General features: G+C 43.1%; 1 protein-coding gene across 1 annotated transcript in view; it reads left to right on the top strand.

Moving 5' to 3' along the window:
- Window positions 1-15,849, top strand: part of SCN8A (sodium voltage-gated channel alpha subunit 8) — a 107,504-nt gene that overhangs the window by 46,624 nt on the left and 45,031 nt on the right. The window contains exons 7-12 of the mRNA XM_077923944.1: window positions 4,496-4,717; window positions 5,536-5,599; window positions 7,737-7,878; window positions 11,232-11,438; window positions 11,637-11,924; window positions 13,404-13,796. Coding sequence (XP_077780070.1) covers window positions 4,496-4,717; window positions 5,536-5,599; window positions 7,737-7,878; window positions 11,232-11,438; window positions 11,637-11,924; window positions 13,404-13,796 — 1,316 coding nt within the window. The remainder of the gene's footprint in view (window positions 1-4,495; window positions 4,718-5,535; window positions 5,600-7,736; window positions 7,879-11,231; window positions 11,439-11,636; window positions 11,925-13,403; window positions 13,797-15,849) is intronic.

Here is a 15,849-nt window from a genome sequence, read left to right as displayed (position 1 = left end):
CAGGTTCGCGTCTCTGCTCCTCCACATGCAGCTGCTGGGTGACCTTGGGCTAGTCACACTTCTCTGAAGTTTCTCAGCCCCACTCACCTCACAGAGTGTTTGTTGTGGGGGAGGAAGGGAATGGAGAATGTTAGCCGCTTTGAGACTCCTTCGCGTAGTGATAAAGCGGGATATCAAATCCAAACTCTTCGTCTTCTTTTTTTTTTAAAAAATAATATTTATTACTTTTACAACAATTTAAACACTTACAAAAAAAGAAAAAACAATACATTACAATACAAAGACACTACATAACACTAAAAACATTAAACTAACAAGACAAAACAAAAACAATTTAAAAACACATCAAAAAAAGAAAAAAAAGAAAAAGAAATTTTAATATCTAGACTTACCTTTCTTTCACATATTTCCATGACCTCCTCACACCTCCCTTTTTGTATTCCACTTCTATTAATTATTTCAGCAATTCCTTTCCATCTTCCCCTGTTTTCTGTCCTATAATTATCTTAACACATTTTAACCTTATTTTTCCTTTAATACTCTATTAATCTATTTGTACTTAATTCCTTATAACCTTTCTACTAAAGCCATATCACTTCATTCCAACGTTCTTCTAGCATTCATTAATTTTACAATATTTCTGTAAATAGTCTTTAAACTTTTTCCAGTCTTCTTCCACCGACTCCTCTCCCTGGTCTCGGATTCTGCCAGTCATTTCCGCCAGTTCCATATAGTCCATCAACTTCATCTGCCATTCTTCCCTAAACTCTTCGTCTTCTTGGTGTGCTTCTTGCCCTTGTGGCAAAAGACTTCTCCACGATATCTTCACAAATTCTTTCCCCCATTTCTGTATGTATGCCTAATGATATTCTCCCCCATACCACCAATGGTAGCAACTGGAGGGGCAGCTGTCTCAGTTGGGATGCCTTGCTTATGGAATACTCTCCGCCAAGGAGGCTTGCGTGACACCAACTTTGATATATTGGATGCCAGACAAAGATAGGTTTCGAACTGGTTTAGTTTAGTTTAATTGTTGCTTTTCATCCAGCTGCTTACACCTCCTCGTTGTATATCAGCCTACCCCTAACCTGCTGCCCTCCGAGTGCTGGTGTGCTCCAAATACCACCAGTCTCAGCTAGCGTGGTCAGAGAGCGAATGGTCTGAGAGGCACCGATATTGTGGCATTGCTGCCGCTAAGGGATTTTGGACCTGATCGATACCTAGGTTGTAGCTCACAAGGAGCTTTTTGCAAGCTGCTCTGAGCCGTCCAAAAAAAGAGCTGCCCATATGCAGATTGCAATAAAATTAAGTATGGTGATCTTTGGGAATGATGGCAGCTGGAGGGCCAAGTTAGATACCTCATGTATATTACAAGTGACAGGAATAGTGCATTGAAGGCTTGACATAAATGTGCATCCATCACAGAACTGGAGTATCAAAACAGCGTGCTTGCAAAATACACTGCAACAAAAGCTATTCATTTGTATACCTTAATCCCACTGGATAGATCAGAAGGTGCTCTTTATTGTCACTTGTGGGAATGCCTTTAGTGAGGAGGGGGTGAGTCATGAGCTTAGAACAAAATGAACGAATGAGCACCCCTTCCAAAGCTTTATAAACTGGAGCCCTTTGGGAACGCTTGAAAGCAGCGACGAGGGGGATGTTAATATCAATTACAGCTGCATGAAAGCACCAAGGGGCTGGAGAGGGAAAGAGACTCAGGGCTCTGAGTCAGGAAATGGATGAAATTTCAGAACTGGGAGTAATAAAATTGTCTGGAAATGCTTGGATCAAGTGGTAGATTGAGGGGAGCAAGAAATTAATAAGTCAGAACATTTAATGGCTCATTAGATGCCACTAATGGGCATAAATTAAAGGAAAGGAGAGTGAGTTAAATGGGTTGGTGTATTAGCTGGGGAGAAAACAGTGCAGCTGGTTACTTTGATTAGAAGGTTGCTGGCTGTACCACATCTTAGGGTTACTTTAAAAATCAGTGTTGTACAACTGTTGAGTTAAGATTGGGAGGGTGTTCATTGATGATCTTGACTAGGAGAAATAGATTTATTTAAAACAGATAGAAGCATTTGAAACAAAATAAACCGAGAAGTCTGAGGGAGCTCAAGAATGCATTTGGACAAAAAACCCCAAAAGAATTCCTATGCTAACTTTTGATCCTACAGACACACTTATGGCTTGATGTAGGAAAGGTACTTTCAGAACATATTTACTGTAGGTATTTGGCCCAGGAATGCAGTTTGGGATTGTGCCAAGTTTATTCCTCCTGCAAGATGGTGGCAAGACTTTTGCACAACACACTCTCTGATTCCTCTTGCTTCTCGCCCATTCATGTTCCTTTATCTTCTGCAGCATCTGAAATAAACTATTCTGTGTTTGGAAATACATCAGATCAAGAAATAAACCTGCGTGAAAGGGCAAAGCATGCCTGTGGAACCTTTGGTTCTCCAGATGTTGCTGATGTTCATTTTGCTGGTTTCCAACCCCCCCCCCCCAATTCAGCTTTTTTTTCTGGGGAGGGGAGGGGGGAAATTGCTTTTCCCCCCCCATGGTTTCAGAATTTCCAGAAATTTTACATCTCTTCCAGCAACCACTGCTGATGGAATCCACCATGCATTAGATTAATGCATGGAAATTTGTGTAAGCCTGGCCACAACAAAAAAATAATGTGCATTCTTTATCTGACTTCATCCTTCTAGCACTATTACCAAATCACTCAGAAACGTTATAGCAGGCGTGTTGTTCCATGTGCTCTTCAGTGCTGTTTCTGGTCTAGTTCATCTATTGGTAATTTATGGGGACTCAAGCATACAGGCACATGCTGGTGTCACCAGCACTTGTAATACGCAACACTAAGTATTTGTCCCATCACCACAATGATTTTCACTTGAGCAACTGGACTCCCCCTTCTCTCTTCTCTCTTTGCACCCCTTAAATCTGTTCCGAGGGGTTCCCCCAAAGCTCTGGATACTGTTGGGAAATAATGGAACAAAACCTCATAATCTGAATTTCTGCGCATTCAAGCCAAGAAGGCTTTATTAACAGGATAAGTTAAGAAACTATTACCACATAGTTTAGGAGAATGGCTGATTCCCCCCCCCCCCCCAAGTGCCTGAGATTGTGGAGTCATGTTATATGTTGTTCTTTGAAACTTCCTCCTCATACTTCCCTTACTTGCTGCTATGGCATCTTTTGTGATACTTTCATCATTTAACCCTGTTGGTATCCCCACATTGAAAACATCAAAGTACCAAGCCTATTTGGGTAAATTCATGAACAAGACAAAGCTTGCTTTCATCACTACTTGTGACCCACAATAAAAGACGCTCTACTTTTGAATTATAATCTAAGCTCTCATAGTAGAGGATACATTTGATGTGCTTTGCTGTATCTTGCAAAGATGTCGCTTGAAGCTTCACATAGAAGAGGCAGAGCACGGAGTGTATTTCAAAGATTGTCCTTGTTCGTTATCATAAACTGATTTTATCTTTATGGAAGATTATGCTTTCCCCCCCTTAATGGTTCAGAGCAATGTTTGCTGGAAATAGAGCAGTGATAATGAATAAGTGAGAACTAGTTTGGTATAGTGGTTAGAATGTTGGACTGGGACCTAAGAGACCAGGGTTCAAATCCCTGCTCAGCCATGAAGCTCACTGGGTGAATCCAATTTATCCTCTCCACAGCAACGTGTGATAGGTTACCCTGAGAGGCAGTGATTATCCCAAAGTCCTCCAGTGAACTTTGGTGGCCAAGTAAGGATTTGAATCAGGAGTCCAGGGTTAGGACTGGGAACAGCTGGTTTTTATTTTTTTTACTAAGATCTACCCTCCCTGTTTTTTAAGACACACACAAAAATCAAAATGCCCCACCAGAGAATAGTTTAAAAGTTTCCACAACTGCGAAAAGGATATGGTTTGTGTTGTTTTTAATTTCTCCACAGTGGGGGGAGAAAGATTTTGAATCGGCTGTTCTTATTGGTATATAATATTAGGGAAATTCTGCAAGAATGGGGACACAGCAATGCAGACCGAGTGTACACAGCTCTACATTTTCTTAAAACTTATTTTCCCTTTCATGTGAGGGTACCGTATGAAATCATCGAGTTGCACAAACTCTAGCTGCCTTCACTAGATGTTTGTGTTCAGGGACAGTGAATTAACTGTGTGCTATCCCCTTAACGTAACCCAACCTTCAGCCTCACCTTAAGCTAGGAAAAATTTCCCCTCAGATCAGGGAACTGCACATGTCCCTGTTTAATGAACCACTTACGTTCCTGATACCTGTATAGTGAGGAGTATGAATCTGGTAAATAAGGTTCAGAAGGCAATACACTGGACTTATTTTGGAATGGGTGGGCAGAGGACAATAGCAAAATACTCCTTGACTTCCCTGTTGTCAAGAAAATGTAGTATGTAGCCCATAGGTAGCTGCTTTTCCTAAGATTCCACAGGAATTCCAAGACTGCTTTCCCTTTCCTCAGGCCTGAAGACTATCGTGGGAGCCCTGATCCAGTCTGTGAAGAAGCTGTCAGATGTGATGATTTTGACAGTGTTTTGCCTCAGCGTATTTGCTTTAATTGGGCTTCAGCTGTTCATGGGGAATCTAAGGAACAAGTGTGTCATCTGGCCCATTGATCTCAATGAGACCTACCTGGAAAATGGCACCAAGGGCTTTGACTGGGAAGAATACACCAACAATGTTTGTAAGTGTGTGTGGCTGTTTTTTCCTGGCACAATTCTATCTAAATAATTATGGCTGTGAGATTTGCTGGGTTAACCGTCATGACTTAAAATGTTGCTAAAGCCAGAAATGGTTCTTCTCTGGAGGAAAGGTGTTTATTTTGATCAGTATTTCTCTTTTGCACTGTATGCTTCCCTCTTTTCCTTTCATAGAAAAACCCCTGTGCTCTTGCCATGGTCCTTAAAATCTGGTTCTGTGTAGAGTCCTTTTTTATAGTCTGTTCAAAAAACATGCCCTGCAGACTGCTCCCCAGTGTTTATTATGAATTGTGCCTCATATTTATAATCTTTTGTTCAGTTTTGCAAAGCGTGTTTGTTTGTTTGTTTGTTTGTTTGTTTGTTTGTTTGTTTAAAAAATTAAAGTCTCAATAATGACTTTACAAAGTATTGGTCTTGGGGGGAAATACTTAGGAATTCCATATCCCCGTAAGAAAATAAACATGCCTCATGTGGCAATTGACATAAGAGGTTGTCATTGTGCCAGCATACAGAGTGTCATAATTATACTCTGCAAAGTGGGAGGATAATTCAATCATATGACAACTGCCCTCCCTACCCAAACACCTGCGCTGTGAAATAGTAAAGTCCCAAATGACCTTGCACTCATGGTACTGTGGTTGTGAAATGATAATATCCCAGCTTGTGGATCACATTAAGTGACTGTCCTCTTCTTTCTTCTTCTTCTTCTTCTTCTTCTTCTTCTTCTTCTTCTTCTTCTTCTTCCTCTTCCTCTTCTTCTCCTTCTCCTTCTATTTTTCTTCCTCCCCTGTACCTTCTGTAGCCAATTTTTACACATTACCTGGGTTTCTTGATCCTTTGTTGTGCGGTAACAGCTCTGACGCAGGGTAAGTTCTCAATTCAGATTATCTCTGTCTCTCTCAATTTGACAAACTACTTTTGAAAGAGAGGAAAAAGTCAATAGGCATGGATTACACTCCAAAAGTACTTAAATAAATTCATTTGTAAAGCAATTGGTTTACCTGGTACCTTGTCACCTTAAGTCTTCCCGACTATTTAACATTTTTTAATGGAGGTGCCTACTGTATCCTACTTAAAGCATACATTAAGCAGACATGCAGATGAGCACAGAGCTTATACATGATACAGGACTGGGACTCTACCTTCTTTTTTCACCCAAAGTCCACTTGAGCCACACATTGGACTTCAGTGTTGGAACAGGGAATAACACATGTTAGGTTCAATTCCAATTGTTATAACTGCCCCAACTCAGGCAAAGTGGTATAATCATTCCTACATATATTGATTTTTAGCCTATTAAAATGTGAGGATGTATTACAAGCTTGGGGGAGGGGTATCTACAATCCTAATTTTCCACCATGTGAGCACATCAGCATTGATAGGTCAGTGCTGATACCAGGAGTGGCTCAACCTGTAGGGCAGAGCTGCAGCAATAACCAACAGAAAGGAAGAGGGCAAGGCAGAATGCAACACTGCAATATTCCATATATGAACCACACTGGTTGAATGCCTTGCTGTGTGGTTGTTTGCTGGAGAATATGCGGTTAACACTTGCAGAACAATTATGCAGTATTTATGCAGAAGCAAGTGCAATCAAAACTGCTTCTATTTTGAACTCTTGATTTTTGCTGTGGAAGCTGCCAGTTGAATTCAAGTTTGTGTTTTGTTTTAGCATTCCAGAAATTCACATTTGTGTGCTACATTTGTGTACTTGCCTATGAATTGCACAGATGGGACTGTATATGGGTGAATGAATCACTCTTGTAATAAAATTATTCCATGGATGTAAAGAAAATCCATGAAGTCATACAGAAAGTCTACTCTTCCATCTCGCATTTGTTTTACTTAATATGGGATTTCTGACCTGCCCTTCACTGTAAGGTTTCCAGTGCAAGTTCCGACAACAATATACATTTAATTCAGGTAAAAGAGTTTAAAATTAGTGCTAATATGCCCAGGAACCTCATCAAAATGCTGGAGATGGTGCACCTCCACAGACACATACCTCCACATGTGGTGGGAATGCCCAAAAATCCAACCATTCTGGACAACAGCCATACGAGAAATATGTAAAATAACTAAGCAAGTATTAGAAATCACCCCAGAATTGGCCCTACTAAACATCTTCAAAACAATAATGTCCACTCACATCACAAAGAACTCATAACCCACCTACTCTCAGCAGCCAGAAACATCATATCCAGACACTGGAGAGACCTGTCAGGAGTAAACATGGACCAATGGTACCAAATAGTATGGGAAACAGCCTTACTAGAAAAATTAACCAATAAACTGAAACTGACACGGGGACAAATAGAAGAAGATGCCTTCACCCCGGTATCGCTCCCCTTTCTCACATACACAGCCCAACAAGACAACGACAAGAATCCACCAACAGTATATGAATCAATATGGCTAACCTGACTCAAAAACACCCACCCACCCCACTCACACATGAAAATAAAGTTCACCACAGCCAATCACAAACAAGCAAACACACCCTAGGCCAACCCCAACTTCTCTTACCACCAAAGGAACACAAGCGAATAGCAAAGAAAACCTGCACAAACGATGCTGACACAAAACACCACATATACATTAACTAAAATTAGAAACATCCCCACCCCACCCCCACTCACCACTCTCCCCTCCACCTCTCCCCCCCCCCTTTCTTCCTAATGTAACCCTAATGTCTCAACAAATGAAACTGGCCTGCAGAAAATGTAACTTGAAAATAGAGACACTGCACATACTTTTGTAAACCCAAAAATCTTTAATAACAGACCCCCCCCCAAAAAAAAAAGATGGAAGGTAAAAGAGTTTAAATGAGAAACTTTTACAATTCAAGTAAGGAACCAACACAATACAGTAGTAACATCAGGCTTGCTGAAAGCAGACTGTTGAATTGGGGGCAGCGAAAGCATTCACCGTGAGTCTTCCTCTTTCTGGTCTAATAGCTCCTACCATGCCAACTAGCTTAAATTTCTTCCATCTTGTCTGCAGCCAATGCCCCGAGGGCTTTACATGCATGAAAGCAGGGAGGAATCCAAACTATGGCTACACCAGCTTTGATACCTTCAGTTGGGCTTTCCTGGCCTTATTTCGCCTCATGACTCAGGATTTCTGGGAAAACTTGTATCAGTTAGTAAGTATGACATCTCCTATCCTTTACTTATGTGTGAAGAGTCTCCTTCGGCCTGCATCAGGGGCCACCTAGCGGTCTGCAAAAAAAAACGAAAGGTGCAGTTGTATGTAATTATGCCTGTGAAAAATGACAGAAGCATTTTCTGGCATCAAATGAATTAGCATCAAAACAGCAGCTGCGATTCGGCTGAGTACAAAGCATTCCTTGCACTGGCTCAGCTTGAATGTGACACTAAGCCAAACTATGGCTTAATACAAATACCCAGGCATATGGCCTCCCAGAGAGGAGACTGCAGCAGCTCTGCTCCTCCAGTCCTGCTGCTGGGAGCTAAACCATGGCTTACATGTCATCCGAATCTGGGTTTGCGGTTTGTCACCTTCGTACAAACCACAAGCTGTAAGCCAAGAACAAACCTTGGTTACAGCTTGTGGGGTGTCTGGAGCAAGGCAAAGCACAAGCCTAGGTTCAGATGACACACTGAGCCAAACCATGGTTTAGCTCACAGCAACAGGGCAGCAGCAGAATGGAAGGAGCAGCAAAGTGGCCGTTTTCTCTTCTCCAGGAGACTGCAAGTTTGTGTGTGCCATGACTAAACAAAGAATACCAACACACACAAGGAATGCAGAACTGTCTACACCAGCCTAGCCCAATTGTCAGGGTGCTGTCAGTGGCTCCCAGCTAGTTGCCCAGGAAAGTATAAAGAAAAGGAAAATTTCTTACCGTCCTTTTTTATTTCAATCTTTACAGAGAGAGGCTATTGAACCCAGCCTCTTGGAATCTCCACCACTTCCTCCCACTTCCTCATTCATTACTTCTACGGGTGCTTTGTCTTTGAGGTCTTTGCTCTCCTACTTTTAAGGCTCACCGGGTTCTGGGAGATGGAGGGTCTGGGATGCTTTCTAATGACAACGTGTCAGCCAGATGTTGTTCTGGTTCTGCCTCCTCCTCTCCCATTATTTCCCAACTTTTTTCCTCATCTGCCTCTGAGCTGTGACCTCCCTCAGACCCCTTGTTGTAAATCTATACTGTCTTCATCTTCCTCCTCCCTGGAAGGGTCAGGTTGGGGAGGCGGTCTCCGCCATTCCTCCTCTGCCCAGTCCCTGACACCAATGCGCTATAGCAGGGCTGTCCAACCAGTAGATCCCCAGCTGATCCTGGTAGATCACGGGATCCTTATCGTGTACAAAAAGTTATGGGGGTGGGAAGCTTAAAAACTCTATGCAATCCTCCCCAAAAATGCTCAACAACTCTGGGCAATCCACCTGCCCCATGCACGCTCCTCCTCCCTCCAAGGACAATGAGTAGATCACTGCCAGTTTTTTTATACTGGGAGCTGGATCTGCCTGCGCTATAGCTTTGTAGATTCCCTTTGTCCTGTGCTGATGGATAGATAACGTATGCATGGCCCACCCCACCCAGCCCACAAAAGGGCAAATTAGTGGAAGGGGAGGGACCATAGGTATGGCAGCAGGGTTTTCAGGGAAGGGATAGAATATTATATGCAGTGTTGAAATATCCGGTCTTAGACATTTTTGCACCCAAAGCGAAAATGGTTAAAATGATACCTCCCTGTTGTAGATTGGAACATGTGGGTTATTGGGTTGTTGTTTTTTTAAAAAATGACACACAGAGATGGAGAAAGGAGGCAGGAAACTGATACTCCCTCTGTACACAGGGACTGCTTTGCATTGCTTTGTTGTAAGTTTGGAATCATAAACCACCAATCCCATTTATGATGCAGCAGCATCATAAATGCTGCCATTCTGGTTACCCCGATATTTCCAAAGAATCCAAAGAGAGAGGGGATTCCTATTAGGAAAGGCAAAAGGTGATTGCAGTCTCTTCAGTTTAGGAAAGCAATGACAGGAGAGATGTTATGGTTAACGCAGGGCTTTTGGGGGGGGGTGTAATTTTTACATTTTCAGAGAGTGGTGGGGCAGGGGGGAAGGCTTACCATTTTGAGAAGATGCGGCAGAGGTTTCTAGTTATTTCCCTTTAACTGGCCAAAGGGAACAGCAGTCTTCCCCCCCCCCCTTCCCTCAGGCCCATGGGAATAATTCTACGTTGTAAGGTAAAGTGTCAGCGTGGTGTAGTGGTTAGAGCATTGGACTAGGAGTTGGAACACCAGGGTTCAAATCCCCACTCAGCCATGAAACTCATTGGGTGAGCTTGGGCTAGTCTCAGTTTCTGAACCCAGCCGACCTCGCGGGATTGTTGTGAAAATAAAATGGGCAGGAAGAGGAACATGTATTCCACCTTGAGGAATGGTGGGATGTAAAGGCAATAAACAAACCAACAAATAGGTAGGAAATTGTTACTATTGTGTCAGAGGACAATTAGTACCAGCCATTATGGCTCTTCTCTTAATGGGGAGTCCCTTGCCACCAATTATGAATAGATTTTACCCTCCCACAAAAGTACTTTGTTCCTTTCCTACCCTTTTTGCCTCACCCTACCCCACCAAAGGGCCAAAAATAATAATTAGGGCAGGTATTTCAGTCCAGCAATACGTGAACTCCCATGTTTCTATACATACTGCAGCAGCATCATAAATACTGCCATTCTGGTTACCCCGATATTTCCAAAGAATCCAAAGAGAGAGGGGATTCCTATTAGGAAAGGCAAAAAGTGATTGCAGTCTCTTCAGTTTAGGAAAGCAATGACAGGAGAGATGTCATGGTTAATGTATACAAAATCACAAGAGCATTCAGAAAAAAAGACACACTCACATAATAGTGCTGTAGCTGGCCAGCCATGACACTGTATTGGTCATGAGCAGTGGTGTCATACCTTCCCATGCACATAAGAGGACACGGGTGGCACTGTGGTCTAAACCACTGAGCCCCTTGGACTTGCCGATTGGAAGGTCAGTGGTTTGAATCCCCATGACGGAGTGAGCTCCCGTTGCTCTGTCCCAGCTTCTGTTAACCTAGCAGTTTGAAATCACACCAATGCAAGTAGATAAATAGGTACCACTGTGGCAGGAAGGTAAACTGCATTTTCATGTGCTCTGGTTTCCGTCACGCTGTCCTGTTGCGCTAGAAGCAGTATAGTCATGCTGGCCACACGACCCAGAAAGCTGTCTGTGGACAAACACCAGCTCCCTCCGCCTGAAAGCGAGATGAGCTCTGCAACCCCATTGTCACCTTTGACTGGACTTAACCATCCAGGGGTCCTTTACCTTTACCTAGGAGGAAGATTCAAACCACTCTTTGCTTGGTAATAGGTTCTCTCAAACCCTCTGGGTTTCTGCTTGCCTTATGGGGTTCCCACCACCTCAAGCATGCCACAAGCCAATCTTGGGTTCAGCGACCAAAATAGGAAACCTCACAATGACCTCTTTTTCTTCGCAGACTTTGCGAGCAGCGGGAAAAACCTACATGATCTTTTTCGTCCTGGTTATTTTCGTTGGGTCGTTCTACCTGGTAAACTTGATTTTGGCTGTGGTGGCCATGGCCTATGAAGAACAAAACCAGGCGACACTGGAAGAGGCGGAGCAGAAGGAAGCAGAATTCAAGGCCATGTTGGAACAGCTGAAAAGGCAACAGGAGGAAGCTCAGGTTATTCCCTAACGTGCCCCACCATATTGTGCTTTCTCATTTTATAGAGAGCACATTGGAAATTGGAGAGTTTGCTGTTCTCTCCATGGCTAGAGTCTAATTAATCACAGTGTTTAGAGGCTGGAATGAATTCATGCAAGGTGCTACAATTTGGTTATCTTGGTTCTTCCTACTCTTCCCCCCCCCCCCCAACTGCAGGCTGCAGCCATGGCCACTTCAGCAGGGACAGTCTCAGAAGATGCTGTGGAAGAGGATGGTGGAGGAAGGATGTCCCAGAGCTCTTCTGAGATCTCCAAGCTCAGCTCTAAGAGCGCCAAGGAGAGGCGGAATAGGAGGAAGAAGCGGAAGCAAAAGGAGCTGTCGGAAGGAGAAGAGAAGGGAGATGTTGAGAAGGTGTTTAAGTCAGAGTCGGAAGATGGCATGAGGAGGAAGGTCTTCCGCTTGCCAGACAACAGGTTGGGGCGGAAACTTTCCATCATGAACCAGGTACCGTTTGCAGGCCCTGCAAGTGAAAACTTTGTGTTGGGTGGAATGTCTCAGAGGAATGGCTGGACTGGACTCTTTCCCCACCTTCCCTGATAGCACTATTTTCATCCTTTCAGTCTTTCTCGTGCTATATTGCAGCCATGTATATACATCAGCGTTTGGCACAATATGTCCTAGCTGCCTCTGCGCCTCAAAGCTGCCCGCCAGCCTTCATAGCCACCCCTTACTAAGGGGGTGAAGTTGGAATGTTGTAATTCAAAATGCCAGGAAGACAGATTTTTCTATAAAGTGGAATGGAAGTAATGCCATATTCCACTTCATTTGTACTGCCTCTGCTTAAACCGAGCACTCTGCTTAAACCAGTCTCTCCAAAATACAGAAATCACTGGGTTATATCCAACTTTAGTCATACTCAGAGTAGGCCCACTGAAATTAAGACATGGCTAATGCTGTTTGCATCCGTCTGTCTCAGGAGACAATGGAGGAGTGCACCTTTAGGCATAAGGTCAAACTTTGCTCTGCTTATTCTAATGGGTTTACTCTGAGCAAAACTTAGTTGGCTATTGCCCATTACCTTCCATTGAAAAGACTTTGATTGCAAACTATCAAATGCATTCCAGATCAATTTTGGTACAATCAGTTGCCTGACTGACCACGTCATTGCATCTCTTGGTGGAGATTCTCTTTGTTTTCATGCCGTTGCTAAAAAGCAAAGGTGTTCAGTTACTTTGTCTTGAGAAAGTAGTAAGTGCTCTAGAGAAGTCCCTATTGCTCTTTAAACAATCCATGAATACCCCAAAGGGGACATGTTCAGAGCAGTTAGTTCCCATGGTGAGGCTGAAAACTTGTTGAAAAGAGTTGGCTTAATGGAGGAGAGACATGTATTGGTCAAATCAAAACTGTAGACATTTTCTACCAAAGACTTTTATCTATCTAAATATGTAGAGATACATACAGTGGTACCTTGGTTTGCAACCGTTTGGGATTACTACCATTTTGAATTACAACCACGTCAAACCTGGAAGTGTGTGTCCCTTTTTTTGGATTACAACCCATTATTTTTTTTGGATTACAACCCTTTTTTTCTCTTTTTTTCTTTCTTTGAGGCCTCCTTGGCGAAAGCACGCCTTGGGTTACAACCTGTTTTGGTTTACAACTGGACCTCCGGAACAGATTATGGTTGTAAACCAAGGTACCACTGTAAATGGCAGTTTGGGTTTCTCTGGGCGATCCAAGGGGTAAATGAGGACCATGAAGCAGTGGAGGGTGACATGTGCTATTAAATCCATATATTAATTGAAACTAATCAGCTGATTCCTTGGCTACCAACCTCTAGCGTTTTCACAATGGAGAATTCGCTGTCACCCCCTTTTTTTTGTCCGATTGCGCGGTAAATTCTATGTTTTCGCCTGTTGCTGGTGCTTTATAGCTTCCTGTCCACATTCCTCTTCCATCTTCCTGCTTCCTCTCTCCTTCCAGTCGCTGCTCAGCATCCCAGGATCTCCCTATCTCTCCCGGCACAACAGCAAAAGCAGCATCTTCAGCTTCAAGAGAGGTTTCCGCGACCCGGGTTCAGAAAACGAATTTGCTGATGACGAGCACAGCACAGTGGAGGAGAGCGAGGGCCGGAGGGATTCCCTCTTCATCCCGATCCGGGGCCACGAGAGGAAAAGCAGCTACAGCGGTTACAGCGGCTACAGCCAGGGGAGCAGATCGTCCCGCATCTTTCCCAGCATCCGCCGGAACATGAAGCGGAACAGCACCGTGGACTGCAACGGCGTGGTCTCCCTGATTGGTGGCCCAACCTCCAACATACCCAGCGGACGGCTTCTGCCTGAGGTGAAAATAGATAAGGCAGCTACTGACGACAGCGTAAGGAAGTCAATGAGTAGATAGTCTAGGCATGGAGGCCCACCCTTCTCTCTGCTTTCCTGTATGCCGCCAAAATGGATCCTTTGACGGAATGAAACTTGGTTTGTCTAGCCAACAGATGTTATAGTCTGAACCTTATCCCAGGCTCCTCTGCTTCTTAATCATCTTCACTTTCCCTTCTTTCCCAGATTAACCTACTCACATATTTCCTTCTCTTTTCTCTTCTGGCTTCTAAGAAAAAATGGCTTGGAAAAAAAATTATGTATCTTTTTGAGGAATGAGAAGTGATCAAGTACACTGTTTGCTAAATCAAATCCCTCAGAAGTTTCAAAATGTGCAGGAACATCTGGGCGTGAATGGGCTAGGCCAGAAATTTCTTAATCCCACTCATCCAATTAGGATTAATTTTGTATAAATCTTGCTCAACGTATTAATATCCTATCTGTTTACTTGCTTTTTATTTTGGACATCTCAGTCCGTATTTTAGAAACGAGATGAATAAGGCAAGTTCTAATGTAAAAGTTACCAAAAAAAAAACACCACAACCCAAATCGTTTAGGAATTTCTAGGGCAGTGAGAAACAAGACTTTCTCCGCGTAGAGTCAGAGGCAGTAAACCTGTGACTGAGCTGCAGCATTTCAGAGACTTCAGATCACTGAATACCCCTTAACTACCAAAAAACAAACCATAGATTTCAAAGAGACTGTAGTTTTCTCCATGGGGAATAGTTGTTTGTGTGGAGTGACAGGCCTTGAGGTGAATTTCCCCATATATGAATAGCTGGAACAGGAGCTGGGGCAAGGCTTGGTTTTTCCTACAGGACCAATCAAAATCCTCCTGCACCCCCATCTTGCACCCTCTCCATTTTTAATCTGAACTGATACAGCCCAGGTTCAGGTTTACTGGATCAGTTAGTTTAGAACTATGCCAGAGAATAAAGGCAAACGAAAGGTACAGGGTCACCTGTAAGCCAAAACCATTGCCACCAACCCTAAACACACTTGCTCCCATTATGGCCAAAGGAAGTTGCTCCAGAGTGAGTGTTATTTATGAATAGCATCACCGTCTTTGGCCAAAGTGCACATGGGAAGCCTTATTCCTGTGTCCTTAAATTCCAAGCTTTTTTTTCCTTTTAAAAAAAAACCCTCTTTGTCTAGGTTCTTGCAAACTAAATGAAACTACTCCTTCCCAGTCCTTTTTCCCCCTCCTTAAGAATGTTTGAAACCCTTCCTAGTTACTTTCAGCTTCAGTTACTACCACTTTCTCTAGTTAGCATGCTAGTCTACTGTGCTCTTTCCAGACTTGGTCCTCTAACAGCATGGAAATGTTACAGACTGTTAACTTTAGCATGACGTATGCATGAAAGGCAACCTAAGATACATATCTGTATTGCGTGATGCCTGTCATCCGATAGTTCTTTGGGACAGTGGCTATAATCTGTTGTTAAACAAGAGAAACACCTAATCTTCATCATCACATCTGAGAGACCACATGAGCCATGCAGGCTTTTCCTGGAGTAAATATTTTATTTCAAACCTCTATATGCTCAGACCCAAAGCAGCAAATGCTGAGTTTTGCTTGATTGAAGCAAACAGCATTTGTCGTTCCCTAGGTCTGTCCCTGCTCCCATTTACAAAGAAGCACAGAAGGGAGTAGATTCTCAGTTATTTATGTTTACCAGTCACAATTAAATGGCCAATGGGAAAGTCAGCTTTAGACAAACCATATTAAAGGATTAGCTAGTGGTGTTTTGGAACAATCAAGGTAGGCACAGAAGACATGTTCTTCCAACTTTTTTGTTTAATGTGATTTCCAGGGACTCCAAATTTGGCTGGAATAGCAGCAGAACTTGAAGAATTCAGAGAGGAGATGAACATATCCAATAAAGAGCTCACAAAATATTATACAGGGTGTCTCTATCCTGTGCATTAATGTGAAATCAGCTTTCTGCAGCGTTTCATCTAAGTTCCTTTTACACCAGAATTCCACCCACTGCGATAGTTTTTGAAATGCGCTTCAGAATATCCCTGACTTTAATAAGTTAGGTGTTAAG

This window comes from Podarcis muralis, chromosome 2, assembly GCF_964188315.1.
Source record: "Podarcis muralis chromosome 2, rPodMur119.hap1.1, whole genome shotgun sequence".
Taxonomy (NCBI): Eukaryota; Metazoa; Chordata; class Lepidosauria; order Squamata; family Lacertidae; genus Podarcis; species Podarcis muralis.
This window is presented reverse-complemented; position numbering and strand designations above follow the sequence as displayed.